The following is a 16,740-nucleotide window of genomic DNA, read 5'->3' as shown; positions in this document are numbered from 1 at the left end:
CGCCTGCGCTCGGTGTCACTAAGCATTCTTGTCAGAAATCTGACCTTTTACGCCATAACATAATTGAGGAGGGACTTTTTGTTTATTTTCTTTAGCAGCTTGCCGAGTCAAAGCCAGTATAATTAGATCACCAATTACCATTTAATTAATTTCAGTCTGAAGTCTCATTTTGTCTGTACGCTGGAGTGAGTCCAAATGGTGAGGCAAACAAAGGCCAGGCTATTACCAGCCTGTCTGGCCTATTGTTGCAACCTCTCTGTGTTTATGGCCGGGGAATATGGATGAAAAAAGAAACAAAGCCGGCTAATCCTCACCAAGAGAAGTCAACATCGTATTGATAGCATTGTGCAAGTGTGATTTATTTGCTTCATTATTCGCAATACTGTAGTTCTGATCTTGCTGCTGTTGGAGAGGGAGGTTAAATGTACATTCCTATTGATTTGTTCCTATGTTCAAAATTCTAATATTGTTTAGAGATATTAGATGACAGATTTCTGGCTCTTTGCGCTTTTGCTTGAACCTGTGTTTTGGGTCTCACCTTCATCAAAAAAAAAATAAGACGGGGGTTTTCAGGTCTTCTAGATTGTTGCATATGGAATTTAAGTTTAATTTGGAGTAATTTTCTTTCATTTTTGAGGGTCAATGTATATATGTCATAAGTCTTCCTGCCAATTAATAGCTGGAGCAAGGGTCAGACTCAAATTCTCCACTTGACTGCTGCTACAGGATGGACGCCTGGCACATGGCTCCCAGCTGCCTCAAGCCATGCTATACCTTCTGAGCACTTCCCATAATTAGTTTACCTTGTAGCCATTATTACTTCGCCCCACCATGGACACAGGCCTCACACAACTACTCACTAATATTACCGGGCCGTCTTCCATGGGTCAAATGATAGTGGTCAGTCTGAAGCAGAACCTGTTAATCATCAGATTATCCCCATAAGCAGCTTTAAGATCTTATATCATTTTGTCGTGTAATTAGCCACATTGGAATCTTCCTCCCTCCGTTGAGAATTACACATCTACATCTGTCTGTACACAAGTCACATTTTGCTTTCCTTTGCAGTGAGCATTCCAGTGTAGTCGTAGGAAAGGATGAGATGGGGGTGCATTCAAAAGGACACAATAGATTAAACAAACAGGCCGACACAGGAAGCTGGAACTGGCTGTGTACTGAGATGAAGGGGGTGCTGTTGTAATATCCAAGCATTTAATGCTTACACAGTCAATTCTGTCAAGTAAATTTTACTCAAAACTCAGTCTAGTTGGTCCCAATCTACCGTAGAATAAAATTTACACTTGGACGAGAGAAAATTAGTGAATTTTAGTCAAAGTATTTTAATGTGTACGAGAGAATTTGTCTATCACATAGAAAAACCTATTAAAGATTTTTCATTCAGAAATTCTCAATACATTTCTCAAGGAGAGATTTTGACTAAATTTTTACTGGTTTATATTATTTAAGAAGTTACACAAGGGTTGAGGAACGAACTCACGGTCTTCAGTTTGGGAGACTTCCAGTCTACCACCTGAGCTATGCTACTCCTACTGAAGTTGTGGGTTTGTTCCTCAACCCTTGAGTGGCTTTTATTTTTTCATTTTACTCTCTTCCAAGTGTAAATTTTACTCTATTTAGAGTGAGGCCAAATAGATTCACTTTAGAGTAAAATTTACACTACAGAATCTACTCTGAAGGGTTCATCTTTGTTGGCAAAAAGGGAAGTGTTGACCAAAGGACCAACTGAGCACATCTGTTTTTTGTTTTTTGTCTGTTTCCTGCAGCTGAACTTGGTGTCCAACATTACATTGTCGAAGTCCACCCCTCCTGAAGCCTCTCCTCCTCTCAGCCTGCCCCAGACCCCCACCACACCCACAGCGCCCCTCACACCCCTGTCACAGACTCACTCTGTCATCACGGCCAACAACCTCCACAGCATGGGCCCCATGCGACGGCGTTACTCTGACAAATACAACATGCCCATCTCTCCAGGTACCCAAACATGTTTTTTTTTAAATGGTATTGCACTGCCTTGCTTAAAGGTTTTGATTAAAGAGTGTAATGAAGTTCAGCGTTTACTCTATGCTGCTTTTTTTTTTGTCATTGCAGATCTCAGTCAGAACAAAGAATTTTACATGAATGCAGATGTTCGACCACCATTCACATACGCCTCATTAATAAGACAGGTAATGTTCTAGTTGTGGCTCAATATTTTCTGTTCAGGAACCACTTAGGGCCTCATTTACTTAAGGTTTACACAAAATCGGTGCAAAATTGATTGGTCGTGCAAATGGATATGAAAGCTGATCTATTGAATAGGCACACCCAGGATTGTGTCTGTCAAATGCACTAAATTGCCACACACTTCATTTTGCACGTTCTATATATCTATATACAAAGTGCAAAGAGATTCATTTAGCACACATAATAGAATTTTGTAGGAATTAAATCAAACAAAACTTGACTTTTATGCCTTTTCTGGTGTCACCGTAATTATCTGGATGATAGATTCCTTTTCTGTAACTCAGTAATATATTCGATTGTCTTCCACTAACACTTCCAATTCCATCACTTGAAACTTGTTCTTACGGTGCTCTCCGCCATTTTTACTAGTGTTGTTCCGATACCGTTTTTTGGCCCCCGATACCGATTCCGATACCCAACATTGCAGTATCGGCCGATACCGATACCATACCGATACCTAAGGTTTTTTTCCCTCAACATGAATAAGCTGTCCCGCCATTGGTTCAGAGCATTCAAGGGCCAATAGGATATGTTAGATCGGCATGCAGTGAGCATGTCACATATCAGTGAATGTCGTGCACGAGCAAGACACAACATGCTGCATCCAAAATCCTATATTAGCTTTGGAATTAATGGTATCGGTATGTTACTTGTGAGTAGTCACCGATACCGATATCACTGTTTTAATGCAGTATCAGCGCCTCTGCTGATACCAGTATCGGTATCGGAACAACACTAATTTTTACACCTGTTGCCAACAGCGTATCAAATGTCTTCAAGTGAGTGAACATGCAATTTAACACCCGCTATTTGGGAGTATTTGCAAAAGATCGGAATCTGAATCATGTTCAGCACACCCACTGACAGCATGTGCCGTCTGCAATTTAGTGCCCGCTATTTGCGCTCTTACTGTTGTCTCCAATAATTTCAATTCAGGTATTTAGAGAACATTTTCATTTTTGTGTTTCTTGTTCAATTTGATTGGATGTAGACTTAACTGATAATCCATCCTCAAATGATTGCATGCATACGAGATTCAAAAAACATGCAGATGAAAATTTCATGTGATTAAGCATTTCAATGATTATAACCAAATTCATTTCACACAACAGTGGGGATGAACCTGTTTTAAGAATGGCAGTCAATTATCGCTTGGTCCCAGTAATCTGGGATCTCAGGAATTAATCTGAGCTGGCCATAATTGCTGCCCTGTAATCTGCCTGAGAAATGTTTTGCCTGCCCTTCATGTACAGCCACAAAAGAAAAATGTATTCAAATCTGCCATTTGAATGAAAAGTGCAGGCTGCCTACAAAAAAACCCAGTACACTTTAAACAGTCCGTCCTGTTGTCTGTTTGCGTGTGTGTGTGTGTGTGTGTGTGTGGGGGGGTGTGTGTAAGACACACACACACATGCGTGCAGAACCTGCTCGCTACTTGTAATTTATTTATCACTTTGTGAAGGAAGCAACATTTTGAAATATTTGTTTCTGTCATTGTTCCTCATCCAGGCCATCCTCGAATCTCCAGAAAAGCAGCTAACACTAAACGAAATCTACAACTGGTTCACACGAATGTTTGCATATTTTAGACGCAATGCAGCTACGTGGAAGGTAATGTTTTTTTTGTTTTCATTTTTGGGCGCATTCAACCTGTACATGATGAAAAATTCAAAATAATGTCCAAGAATCTTTTTTTTTTCCTACAAATAATCCTTAATTTTGCGAGATGCATGATGATAACCTCCTTATTCTGTTTAAATGAACTGTAAACAACCTCTGTGTAATTTGGTGGGATGTTCAGTTGGTGGGTGGCTTCACTCCACTTTCCACCAAACCACAAATGAGCTCAGAGACGCGCAGTCCAAAACAAAACAAACAATTTAAAAAGAAGACATAACCAAAGAAAAAAAAAAAGGCAAATTACGAACCGAAAGCCTCTTCTAAGTCCTTGGTGATCCGTCGCGTGCCGCTGGATGCAACTTAAACAACCGACTCTCTCTCTCTCTCTCTCTCTCTCTCTCTCTCTCTCTCTCTCTCTCTCTCTCTCTCTCTCTCTCTCTCTCTCTCTCTCTCTCTCTCTCTCTCTCTCTTCTCTCTCTCTCTCTCTCTCTCTCTCTCTCTCTCTCTCTCTCTCTCTCTCTCTCTCTCTCTCTCTCTCTCTCTCCTCTCTTCTCTTTTTTCTCTTTCTCTTGCCCACTGTCTCGCAATGACCTTATTCTCCATAAGATCACTATACTGTATTCCACTATTCTCACGCTAAAGTATATTATCTTTCTGACAACAGGACATATTTATGGGAGGTTGTTTCATATTTTCAGCTATTTCTATTGAAAAGAGAAGTTTTAAATAATGAAAATGTGAATAAGGGAGGAACAAAATTGGGGTGGGCAATGCAGTACATAATTTGAAAACAATGAAAAGGAAAACATAAAGGACAGTGTTACTACCCTACTACTCTAGTTAGTGGAAAACTAATGTAAATAATGTGCAAAATGGTGCCATATGGCTGTTCCAGTATTGCATGTTGCAGAGATTTTAATTTTTTTTTAACCTTCAACAATCCATCTGATTTTGATCTGTGAAAGCTGTATGGAATCTCCCTTTTGCTCGGTCTTTCAGAAAGACAGTCTTGATATTGACATTGATGAATGTATTCATTTAGGCGCTAATCTTATAATTAAATAAATATTTTTCTATTATTTTGATGCCCAGTCATATTCGAAACAAAGACTATGCACTAGTGTTGTTCCGATACCGTTTTTTGGCTACCGATACCGATACCCAGCTTTGCAGTATCGGCCGATACCATACCGATACTTAAGGTTTTTTTTCCTCAACATGAAAAATCTGTCCTGCCAATGGTTCAGAGCATTCAAGGGCCAATAGGATATCTTAGATCGGCATGCAGTGAACATGTCACATACCAGTGAATGTCGTGCACCAGCAAGACACAAGATGCTGCATCCAGAATCCTATATTAGCATTGGAATTAATGGTATCGGCATGTTACTTGTGAGTAGTCACCGATACCGATACCACTGTTTTAATGCAGTATCTGCCGATACCAGTATCGGTATCGGAACAACACTACAATGCACTGTGTATCTTTTTTTGCAATGAAATTTCCCTCATGCAACGATGTTTACTGATAGAACCTTTGTTTCTCTTTGTTTTTACACAACTGCAGAATGCAGTCCGGCATAATCTTAGTCTACACAAGTGTTTTGTGCGGGTAGAAAACGTAAAAGGGGCTGTGTGGACAGTGGACGAAATAGAGTTCCAAAAGAGACGGCCTCAAAAGATCAGTGGGTACGTTTCTTCCTTTGAGTTGACTGATGGGAAGACGCTGCTGCTGTTCCATCTCGTTGTGTGTGTGCCATATTGTCCAAAGTCCCTGCTTGCTTTGGCGTGCCTCCCTTACATGCTCTCCGAAGGCTTTTGGTGATGCCCCATAACCCACAATTGCTTTGGCTTATTTTCATTGTGATCCTCACCCTCTCCCCTCCTCCCTGTGTTTGTTTGTTTGTGTGTGTCCATCATCCAACTCGTCACACACTGCAACTGCATCTGGCTGTCCCCCACTTGTTCGCTTTCCCAGGGTGCCATTCGCACCAACCTTTCCCTGCATAAGTGCTTTGTGAGAGTAGAGGATGAGTTTGGGTCCTATTGGACTGTTGATGAGGAGGAGTTTAAGCGCGGCCGACACGTACAGCGAGGCCGCCCTCGGAAGCACGCCGTTGATGAGAACTTTGACGAGCTGCTTGTACAGTAAGCCCTTCCGCCTGCAAACACCAAAGCCGGGAAAAAAAAAAAACACCCCCTCCTTTGCATGCCCCCCACCCCATCAGTGTTGCTGTGATGCATTGATCCATCATGCTTTTGTCTTCAACTCATTGTTGCTTCCAATGCACTTGAGCGTGCTGAAAGATACTTTGTCGTACTGTAAAGCCTTGATATTGTCATTACCAGACCAGTAAATGTGTTTTGCGCTCATGCCAAGTGCATTGATTTCTTATTAGCAAAAATATGATACTGTAGCTGAGAAAAGCATGCGAGGTGAGATGTAAGCCAGTGGCTGTAATCCAATTTTTCTCTTTGCAGAAGTCCAGCATTGGTAAAGAATATTCAGACAAGCTTGGGCTATGGGGCGACCTTCTCCGCTGCATTCCAGGTGAAAATAAGAATCTTGTGCTAGCGACCCTCTGGGAAGTAATGCAAACAAAAAACATCCCTTTGCACTTGATTTTCCCATTCACCTAAAGTCATGGCTGGATGTATTTGTCTAAAAAGAGTGATGGGCAACTGAGTATGTGCTGACAAGTCTTTTCCGTTCCACATTTAATGCTCTGGGCCTGCCTGCATTTCAGGCTTCAATGGCAGAGAACAACATACCTCTATACACAACTGCTTCCATTGGAAGTCCCACCCTCAACTCCTTGGCAAACGCCATCCGTGAAGAGATGAATGGAGCAATGGACCATGGAAACAGCAACGGCAGTGACAGCAGCCCAGGACGCTCGCCGCTGCCAGCTATGTGAGTGGCATATAATATCTCCATGACAATCTACCGGGGGGAAACATTTTGTGTCTTCCATTCCATTAGAAACTGGGGATGGACGAGTTTCGATACCAGTATCTTGTGGACACGAGAAACAAAAAATTAGAATAGAAACTTGCCATTAATTTCATGCATTTTTAAGGATATATTCTATATTGGGATATATAGGAAATTCTTTAAAATGATCTGTCATTGTTCTTGGGGAGAATTTTATGCACTAATGGTATCAGTATTTGACATCAGTATCGGTGACTTCTCAAAGTTGAGTACATGTCCACGTGGGGTTGCTGCAGCCGACAGTATTTTCCACACATTACGATCTTGCACGACCATCTTCACAGCTCCGTTTTGTTTAAAAAAAAAATAAAAAAAAAGGGGGGGGGGGTTATCAAACAAACTTCTCTCATAGACTAATGGAAAAAAGAAGCAATAGTTGGTATTTTTATTTGAATTTTCAATTATTTTGTAAATTAACCTGATTAGAAATACTAGAAATTTTGAGGGTGGATCCCAAATTTCACAAAAGAAAGGTTTTTACGCAGGGAGTAGATTTTTTCATCTTATCATTTGGCTATGGAAAGCATGTTTTTCAAATAAACGATGACAGGGCTATTACACACTATATACTATCACAAAAATGGAGGCGGAAGATAAAGTAATGTATTTCTTTTTTGGACAACAAAATTGAAATATTTCTAGAATTAATAAAAGAAGAAGAACATTAAAAGTGTCTTGTGGCAGAGGGACGCTCTCATCTCATGGCTCAGCCTCTCAATATTTGCAAAATAATACCGAATAGAAATGGGCACAAATTGCATGTTCTTTTTGTGCATTTTCACTATATTTGCTGAAACACTTCAAAAACATTTGCATGGAAGCATTTGTCAACAAGTGTAGGAATGATACCGCATTGTGGGTGGGGTCATAGCCTAAATTGTGGCTGGCCTCCCAGTAGAAGAGGAAACTCCACCTTTGACAAGACCAACAAGGAAGAAAAGGCCAGACCCTCTCTGTTATTTTAACAGTTTATAAACGATTATTTCTGAACCAAAATTCAGAATTGTGTAAACATTTTCCAAATTACAGTGCGCCAAGTGAGTTCACTGTTGGCTCAGACATCGTGAAACATGAGCTGCAGCACATTAAACAGTGTGGAGGAGCTGCCTAAAGAAAAACAACACGAAAGCAAAATTAGTCTGGAGGACATGATTCAAAGCTCTTGTGATGGAAAGTTGCGGTTGGCCTGCAAACCGCAGTTCCCAATTCACTTGTTGAGTAGGAGTGTCTGCTAAGTTGTTTGAAGCTTAAAATAATACGGCGCGATGCATGCTTTCCAGATGTGAGGGCAGGCCACTCGTGTGCTCCGCGGGAAGACTCGAGGATGGCTTCCCTAAATTTTGCCTGCAAACAAAAAATAATAATAAAGTGCAGCAACAAAGCTCAGGGCCAACTAGAGGAAAGTGCCATCCCTTATCACCGCGAACATACTGTAGCTGTGAGCATGGCTGTGGAACAGGAAAGGCAGAGACAGGATGGGTGTGCTGGCCTAAAGGCAGCCTGCTTCTCCCTTCTGCCCCTCTGCGTCTTGCTTTAGGCTCAACACTCTCACTCTTATTTCCCCCCATAATTAAGTGTATATGCTTTGTGCAAGGACAAAACCAGTTTAAGCACTTTTCTTTAGCTTTTTATCAGATACACATAAAACTTTGTCTTGGCATTAGCTATTGTACTCATACTGAGTGTGCTAAATATAAATATGTAGCTTTTTAATATAGGAATGGCAACTTTTTGTAGCACATTTCAGACACAAGGCAAACTCATTGTACACCTAAAAGCATTTACAAACAGAACAGCTGAAGACATAAAATAACAACATACATTTACAAACAAAACATTTAAGTAATTTAAGCAAAGGAAAGAAATACAAAAGCAGCTTTCTGAAATTCTTAAAAGATCATATAGTAGGGGAGCCCAAAAACAGCATGATTGCTCAACCATTAACATTGCATCATCAAGAGAGCAAGCCATTTTTAACACGAGATTGGTCAATACATGACACCCACGTGTGTGGACTGACCAAAAGCATTAATTTTTGGAGAAATATAAAATTTTCCAAAGTGTGACTTCTGAGGATTTGGCCCAACACCAGCAAAATGCTGAAAATTTCTTAATCAAAATATAATATTTAACCTGGATTTAAAAGCATTTATACTTGGGGGTCATTTCACGTATGTGATTTGTGTGCAGCATTTGAAACCTGGGTCCACTAATTGATTCAAGGCTGCAAACCTAAGGGCCCTACCGGGTTTATATTCTGTTAGCATTTCCTCAATAAATTCAGGACCCAAACCATTCAGTTTCAGAATTTTAAAATGTATTATTTGGGGAAATTGATAGTCTTTTAACCAATTTGTATTTATTATCCCAGTTGAGCACAAAAAAGGAACAACAAAAAAGTTCAATCACCAAAACATATGTGTTTCTGCTTATGGCTTGCCCCGATACTTGAGTTAATGTGTAAGCCAAGCAATGAAATTTCACCCGTGCATGTTTCTTAACTGGCCAAATGAGCTTCAGGTATCCAGAGAAGGCTAATTATACGCAAAGTGTTGAATCAGCATGCTGTTCAATAGCCTAGTAATAACAATTTCATGTCTGCCTCGCAGCCACAGACTCGCGCCTCAGGCAACAGCACTTGTGGGGTTACTTTGATGTGAAAATGATAGAAAAGCTGACTTTAACCCCCCCCCCCCCTTTTTTTTTTTTTAACGTTTGCAACAAAATATGTCAGCTCGTTAGCATACGGTGTGATTGTCTAAGTGCGGCTGGATCAAATGTGGGCTTTAGGAAAGAAACACGTGCCAGCGAGTCCCCTGTCAGTGTGGGTAAATGAGCCCGGTGCTGGGCGGTGACGCCGCTGCGCCTCCACAACAGCAGCCTGGCACCGCAGGTTAGCGCGGCGAGTCCCCCCCGCAGCTGCTCCTAATGTTTTTTTCCTGCTTTCTGCCACAGCTCACCATCTCCCCTCGCGCTTTATTCCTGCTCTGTTTGTGTAATGAGAAATTTGGCACATCTCATCTCTTTAGTGGCTCTTTTGCCCAGACTGTGAGCTGGAGGGGGGTGCTCATGTTTTTGCCTTGTTTACAAGTGACAGCGTTATTATTCTCAGAAGGGCTGCGTTTCTTATCACAGAGTTGCGCGCCGCTGCTCTCTTCGCACGCCTTCCCTGCCAGCACTTTTCTTCCCTTATTGACACTTGCTTGAAAATATGCATTAATTGTGGGGTTTAAAGCGCGCGCGGTGGTGTCTGAGCGCCGTGTTTGCTTGAAGTTGATTAATGATAGAAGCCGGCTCGGGGTCATCCTCCGGAGACCCGTCTCGCAGGTTGTGCATGTTAACGAGCAGGAAGGGGGAACACACGGCGCACAGCTGATCCGCCACCACCGGAAGGCTGACAACAGAAGCCCGCTCACTCCGTGCAGTCCATTCTCTCGCTGTTAATCTTCCTCATTTATCAATTGTAAGTGAATACCTTCGTCTCGGTTGCCATGAAAATAAAAAGCATGGAGCCGTGCCCGCATTGGAATACCTCAAAAGAAAGCTGGAATTATCATTGGCTCCAGCGGGGTCCCCAATGATGCCAGACATTTGTTTTTGTTCCAGTTTCCTTCTTTACAGTCAATGTGAAAGGTATATGCACATTTTTTTAACCCCTCTGCCGTTCCACACAGCAAAATTGCCAGTGTTAGATTTACACTTAGGGGCCTATTTACTAAAGGTTTGCGTAGCCTTTGTGCGGCGGTAACCGGTAAAAATGGAGCAATCCGGGAGGCATCTAATTCACTAAACACGCGCAGATGGGGAAATGCGTCACTAAGGGGCATATTCACTAAGAATGCGCTGCGTCCGGTAATAGCGCAAAATATGACACAACAACTGCACCCGCAATCTGTGCCCAGTTACCCACCTATTCACTAAGGATATTGCTCTAATCATATAACGGTGCAAAGACGCCCACAAAACTGACAGCTTGGAGCAAATTTGCACCTGATTGACCACACATGGCAATGTATATGCGCCAAGAACATGGTTGTTATAGTAACATTGAGAGAAAGATGACATTATCAGAAAGCGAGGTTGGACCGAGAGGAAGCGTTTATATCACCATTAAGCTGTACAGAGCAGAGAGGACGACAACGACGTCTTTCATTCATGAAGTACAAATTATTGGTGCGATCGTTTTTTAAAAATATATTTTCAGAGGTTGGCGTGACTGTACATTATGCATCTGGCACGTAAAATATTATCGTAAAATGCCTCCCCGCCATTACCGATCAGCCCGGGTTACGTTATGTGTCCTAAACTAACACGGAAATATTTCCCCCCTCTCTCTCTTTCTCTCCTCTCTGCGTGATCAGCCGCCGCATGTTGTGCGGCAAATGGCATGCACTGCCTGAGATTGAGGTTCGTCAGGTTAATACATGCTTTCCAAAAACGTAATTTGCGTCACGCAAACGCTGTGTTGCTATTTGCGCTGGAATTAGACGCTGCATATCAATGAGTCTCATTTGCATTGGGGTGGGCATATTTTGCGTCAAATGTATGCAAATTACCTCATTTATATACGTGCAAATAACACTGCTGCACCATGACGCAATCTGTTCGGCAGAGCACTTAGTGACGGATTTCCTCATCTGCGCATGTTTAGTGAATTAGGCGCTCCCTAATTGCTCCTAATTGCTCCGGTTAGTGCGGTGCAAAGGCGACGCAAACCTTTAGTGAATAGGCCCCTAAGTGTGCTGCTAACCAGATTGCGCCCCGGTGCGCCGGAGTTATTTGCGTGTATGTAAATTGGGGTAATTTGCATACATTTGATGTTTACATCAAATGTATGCAAATTACCCCAATATGCCCACTCTAATGCAAATGAGACTCATTGATATACAGCGTCTAATTCACTAACGCCAGCGCTAATAGCCACACAGAGTTTGCGTGACGTTTATGGAAAGCATGTATTACCCCGGGATTACACCTGCTGCGTGTGCGTTGCGTGTTGACTGCGTCTCAGCTGCGTCATGCCGGAGCCCGCCGCACGGACAGACCTATTTTCTATTTTTGCCGTAAACCTGCTTCACCCTCGATCTGGGATCATGACAGCAGTGCATGGCATGGTGCACGTCCCTCTCTGGCTGATCACGCAGAGAGGAGAGCGAGAGGGGGGGACCTTTTTCTATTTGTTTTTTGTTTTGTTTTGTTTTTTAATGACGTAACCCGGGCTAATCGGCATAGGTGGGGGGCCGGGGGTGCGGGGGTGGCATTTTACCATCATTTTTACATGCCAGATGCATACTGTATGCATGTATCAACCTCTGAAAATATATTTCTAATAAATGATCGCATCAATAATTTGTACTTTACGAATGAATGACATCGTTGTCGTCCTCTCAGCTTAATGGCGCTTCTGCACCTCCTTGGTCCAACCTCGCTTTCTGATAATGTCATATTTCTCACAACTGTTACTATACTATACATATACTATACATATGTGGTAAATCAGGTGCAAATTTGCTTCCACCTGTCAGAATTTGTGGCCGTGTTTGCGCCGGTATATGATTAGAGCAATATCCTTAGTGAATAGGTGTGGGCGCAGACTGCGGGTGCAGCTGTGGTGCAATATTTCGCGCTATTAGCAGATGCAGCGCATTCTTAGTGAATGTACCCCTTAGAGTGTTAAATAGATCCATAAATGAAAAGTTCCCTGCATCTCATTGAGTGACAAATGTATGCGAATGTAGCTAATTTGGGTTTTTTGTGTGGGTTTGTGAAACGTTTCAAAAGATCTTTGCAGTGAAAAATTGTCTGAATATGTTCCAAATGTGTTTACGACAAGTAAAAACTGTCTGTGAACATCTTGCAATTCCTGATGAAAACCCCAAATTCGCGACGTTCCCAAGTATTCACTGCTCAGTGGGATACCAGCTTTATCGGCCTTCAGATTAAAAGCTGATATTTGGCATTTTGACAAAGCTAATGGACCCGGCCAATAATCGGTCTATCCCTAGTCGGGAGACCACAGCTCTACCACTGAGCGACACCACCCTGACAGCAACAACTGGCTTGAAAGCTCTCTGTAAATTTGGAAAGTTTCTCCTTCACGGGAAATGAGGGCGTGGTCAATTTAACACTCAAGTTAGTGCTATTTAGGCTACACCCAACATTTACACCAACACTCAAGGAAATTAACTCTGACAGTGTTAAAATAACACCACTTACGTTTAAAACTGACCGATTTGCTGTTCCAGGCATCACATCAGCGTCAAGGAGGAACCACTGGACGCCGAGGACCACGAAGGACCTCTCTCCCTGGTAACGACTGTCAATCACAGTCTCGATTTTGACCACCACAGAGATTATGACGACGAGCAGGGCCACGACGACATGCTGTGAAAGTTGCACGTCCGTCCCGGAGACACAAAACGAACAGCAGTCTCAGACGCTGACGGCCAACGTGGCCGAGTATCTTTTGAGTTGTGCCATAAAAACGCATCACAAAACACGAAACATCCCGATGACTTTTGATTGAAGTCAAAACAACTTTGATTTCTACTATGCGACGGACGGATGAGTTTGGTACGTGGCGACAAGCTCGCCTCACAGAAGAGAGACCAGATGGGGGCCGAGACCCTCGCCACGCAGCCAGGACGGCGGGCGGACTGTGACAGGGTTGCATCTTCACCCCCTCCCCTCCCACGATACGCCCTCTCCCCACATCATGCCTGTCTGAGGACATATTGACAGAGACCAAGTGACTGACGTGTCATTTAGGGGGATGTGCTTTCACTGCCTTCAATAATTTGCACCGCAATGAGTCCATCAACTGTGAGAGGGGTGTATTTTATTTTTTGCTTTGTTTTTGTTCTCGGTTGTGGGACAGTTATAGATTATCAACACAATGTCCTTCCATCTGCCAATGCTGTTATTGATGTCTTTTTGTTGTTGTTGTTGTTGTTGTTGTTTTTGTCTATACTTTAAACTCATCAGACCTCATGTCCATGCTGTGGAAATTGTGTGTATGTGTGTTCTGCACTTGATGATGAATGTTTATGATTTCCTCTAATGTCCTTTAAAAAAAACACACACACAAGAAGCAGAATGTCTGACACGGTGTATCATTTTTCTGTCATTTCCTCTACACAAAAAAACAAAACATTTTGCCTAACTAATCATCGTCCCCCTTTCATGAAGTCCGCCAGCGATGCAGCATTCCTATGATGGAGGCGCCCTCCATGCATCAATAAAGTTTCATTTAAGATGTGAATAAATGACAGAGAAATTATACAGGTTCTGATTTATCCTTATGACAATTAGACTTCAAAACTGTCTCTCACGGCCGAGCACGTTGAGCTGCAACACAATTTCTGATCACTTACAAGTAGCGAGCGGTTCAGTGAGGAAAAATGAAAATGTCAGGTGTGCACCAGCGAGATAATAATTTAGACTAATTCCTGAGCATAGCTGCCATTGTTGATCAGTCCTGCTTGAAGATCAACTTGCATTCCATTTGGTTTTGTTCAGTATCATCACGTGGCCCGTTTGACCTGAGCGTTGATCATTTCACAGCAGATGAAATGCTTGTTCTCTTTAATGTTGGGAAAGACTTTAGTATACGTACTGAAGACGTACTGGGATACAGACATTTCAGTGGTGACACACTTTACATACATGGGCTTATCCCAACCACTTTTATTTGTTTATTTATTCTAAAGATAAGTCATTTTATTTGGCTATAGTTGAGTGCTCAACTTGTGTTCTGTCAACTACCAAAGAGATGCAGTAATGCAAAATCAATAACTTGCAACAAGCTGATCAGGCCAAATAAGGCCCCGCCTCCAGTTTTCTCTCTCATCGGTCTGTCTGCTGCGATCGAGCTGGGAGATGGAAATTAGGCAAACCAAATGAGGCGTCACAAAAAGGGCAACTGCAGTGACCAAAAAATCCACGGGAGGCTCTGACCATTCCGACCAAATTAGGTAAACTTTTTGTCTGTGTAAGTGAGCAGAAGGGGAACTAAACGTAGTCATGAAGAAAAAATATTGTAGGGTATGGAGTGGACATTAAAAAAATAAATAAATAAATGAATCTTTGCTGAGACCAATGTGGAAAGGGACCACATGAGCCCACATTTTGTTTATATATTCCCTATACATGTCTATCATTTTGAATGATTGTATGCCTGTTTTGAGATGTTCATCCTGACTGGGTTCCAACGTACCCTAACATTGACATGACTTTATGATTGTTTTAAGTTTCTGTGTTACTTTTTATATTCCAAAAAAAAAAAAAAAAAAAAAAAGCACTCCTGTCAACTATTAAGCTGGGTACAAGGTACTTTGTGGCAGTTATTATGTTTAATGTTCATGACCCAAAAAATCAAGAGATCTCCAAATCCAAATGAGGCAATGACATCCCAATGTCAGTGGGAGGGGTCAGTTCCAGTCTGACTCGATCGTGAGAACAGGGTCAGACTTGCCCACCAAGCTTCAGTCTGCCTAGCCTAGTTTGCTATTGAAAAAGGAAACACGTGTAAACTAGAACATTCCAAGCATGTGTAGCTTGACATTTCTAACGACAGCATTAAAAAACAAATAAACGGAAATGATTCATTGAATTCAAAATTGCATTCACTTCTCTCATCTTACCAACAACCCGTCGAAACAAGATCGTAAAAATCATCATTTGCTAAAGCAAAAGGACGATTTTAAGGGTGCTCTTGCTTTATCACAATTTGTTCAACAGTAAGGGAAAAACTGCTGTATGTATTGGGATATCAAAATGTGCTGTTCAACTTAGTAATTTCAACACATTAGAAAATCATCAAGGCAGATGTGGGGAGCAGGTGGGAGCTGGCTGGGTGGGATACTTCCCCTAATTTTGGATTTTTAACTGTAATTTTGGAAAAGAATTTTATCTGTTTTCAATGACTCGAGAATTTTTGTACAGACTTTTCCCTTTTTGTGTTTTTGATACTTCCTTGAAATGGTCCAACCACTGCCTTCTGTGGCCATCTGTGAAACATAACTGTGCAGGAGAAGGCCACACAGATGTACTTCCTCTTTAAATAAGATGGAGATGTGTTGCATGACAAAGTTCGGGCTCGCAAAGAAGGACCTTATGGTTGGTCTGTAATAATATAAGGGTGCATCAAGCTAATGATATTTTATATGGAGTTAAGAGGAAAACAACAAATATGCAGTGCCAAGATGTAAAAAAAAAATGTAAAGACTATTGTTAAATACTGTATTTGTTTTATTTTGAAAGGAAAATTATCAGTGGTGCCCTCCTCATCAGCTTTTCTAATTTTTTCTCATTTAAACTTTCATTGTATGTGGACAGAGGTGAAAGATTAAAGATGCCGCTTCTCTTGTTGCATCCCATCTAAGAAGCCATCGTTGCACCGACCGTCAACCATTCAGCCAATTGTTAATTGCCTCGGTTTTCAACCTTTCTTACCATGCACTTTTATGCAGACGGTTTAGAGCCTGGACAGGCCGCGTTGTCATCTTTCAGCAGCTCGTCTTGCTTTTCTTTTATTTATTGGAGGATGAACGATGTAGTTTCTTTTTCTTTTTTTTATAATAGTGATATTTTTGCTCCTTTCTTCCATGAGTGTGTCACCTCCTCATTCCTTGTCGAATTGATGCAGACCACTCTGTTGTAGTCAGTGCCAACTACTGACATGAGCATTCTAAACATGCAATAAAATGCTGGTTGTTAAGTTTGTCTTCTTTATGTTTGTCGTCTGCACCAAGCTTTCACTTATGGCCCCCTGGACACAAACGTACTTTACAGTAGTGATGTAGACCAGAGATGGGCAATTTATATGACTGATGGAGCCACAATAATGTGCTACTGGGTTGACCAAATAGGATTTTAAATAT

The 16,740-nt window shown here is 41.8% G+C and overlaps 1 protein-coding gene across 10 annotated transcripts in view; it reads left to right on the top strand.

Moving 5' to 3' along the window:
* foxp1b (forkhead box P1b) overlaps positions 1 to 16,577 on the top strand; it is a 346,037-nt gene extending 329,460 nt beyond the window's left edge. For 7 of the 10 annotated variants that reach the window (XM_077529009.1, XM_077529011.1, XM_077529008.1 and 4 more), the window contains 7 exons: positions 1,785 to 1,992; positions 2,110 to 2,186; positions 3,754 to 3,855; positions 5,843 to 6,012; positions 6,346 to 6,415; positions 6,612 to 6,778; positions 13,105 to 16,577. In XM_077529009.1, coding sequence (XP_077385135.1) covers positions 1,785 to 1,992; positions 2,110 to 2,186; positions 3,754 to 3,855; positions 5,843 to 6,012; positions 6,346 to 6,415; positions 6,612 to 6,778; positions 13,105 to 13,249 — 939 coding nt within the window. In that variant the 3' untranslated portion in view covers positions 13,250 to 16,577. Of the gene's footprint in view, positions 1 to 1,784; positions 1,993 to 2,109; positions 2,187 to 3,753; positions 3,856 to 5,431; positions 5,554 to 5,842; positions 6,013 to 6,345; positions 6,416 to 6,611; positions 6,779 to 13,104 lie in introns of those variants that run through there. The other 3 variants (XM_077529014.1, XM_077529012.1, XR_013284556.1) reach the window with 2 other exon arrangements.
* Positions 16,578 to 16,740: the final 163 nt, after the last annotated feature.

Source organism: Festucalex cinctus, chromosome 8 (assembly GCF_051991245.1).
Source record: "Festucalex cinctus isolate MCC-2025b chromosome 8, RoL_Fcin_1.0, whole genome shotgun sequence".
Lineage (NCBI taxonomy): Eukaryota > Metazoa > Chordata > Actinopteri > Syngnathiformes > Syngnathidae > Festucalex > Festucalex cinctus.
This window is presented reverse-complemented; position numbering and strand designations above follow the sequence as displayed.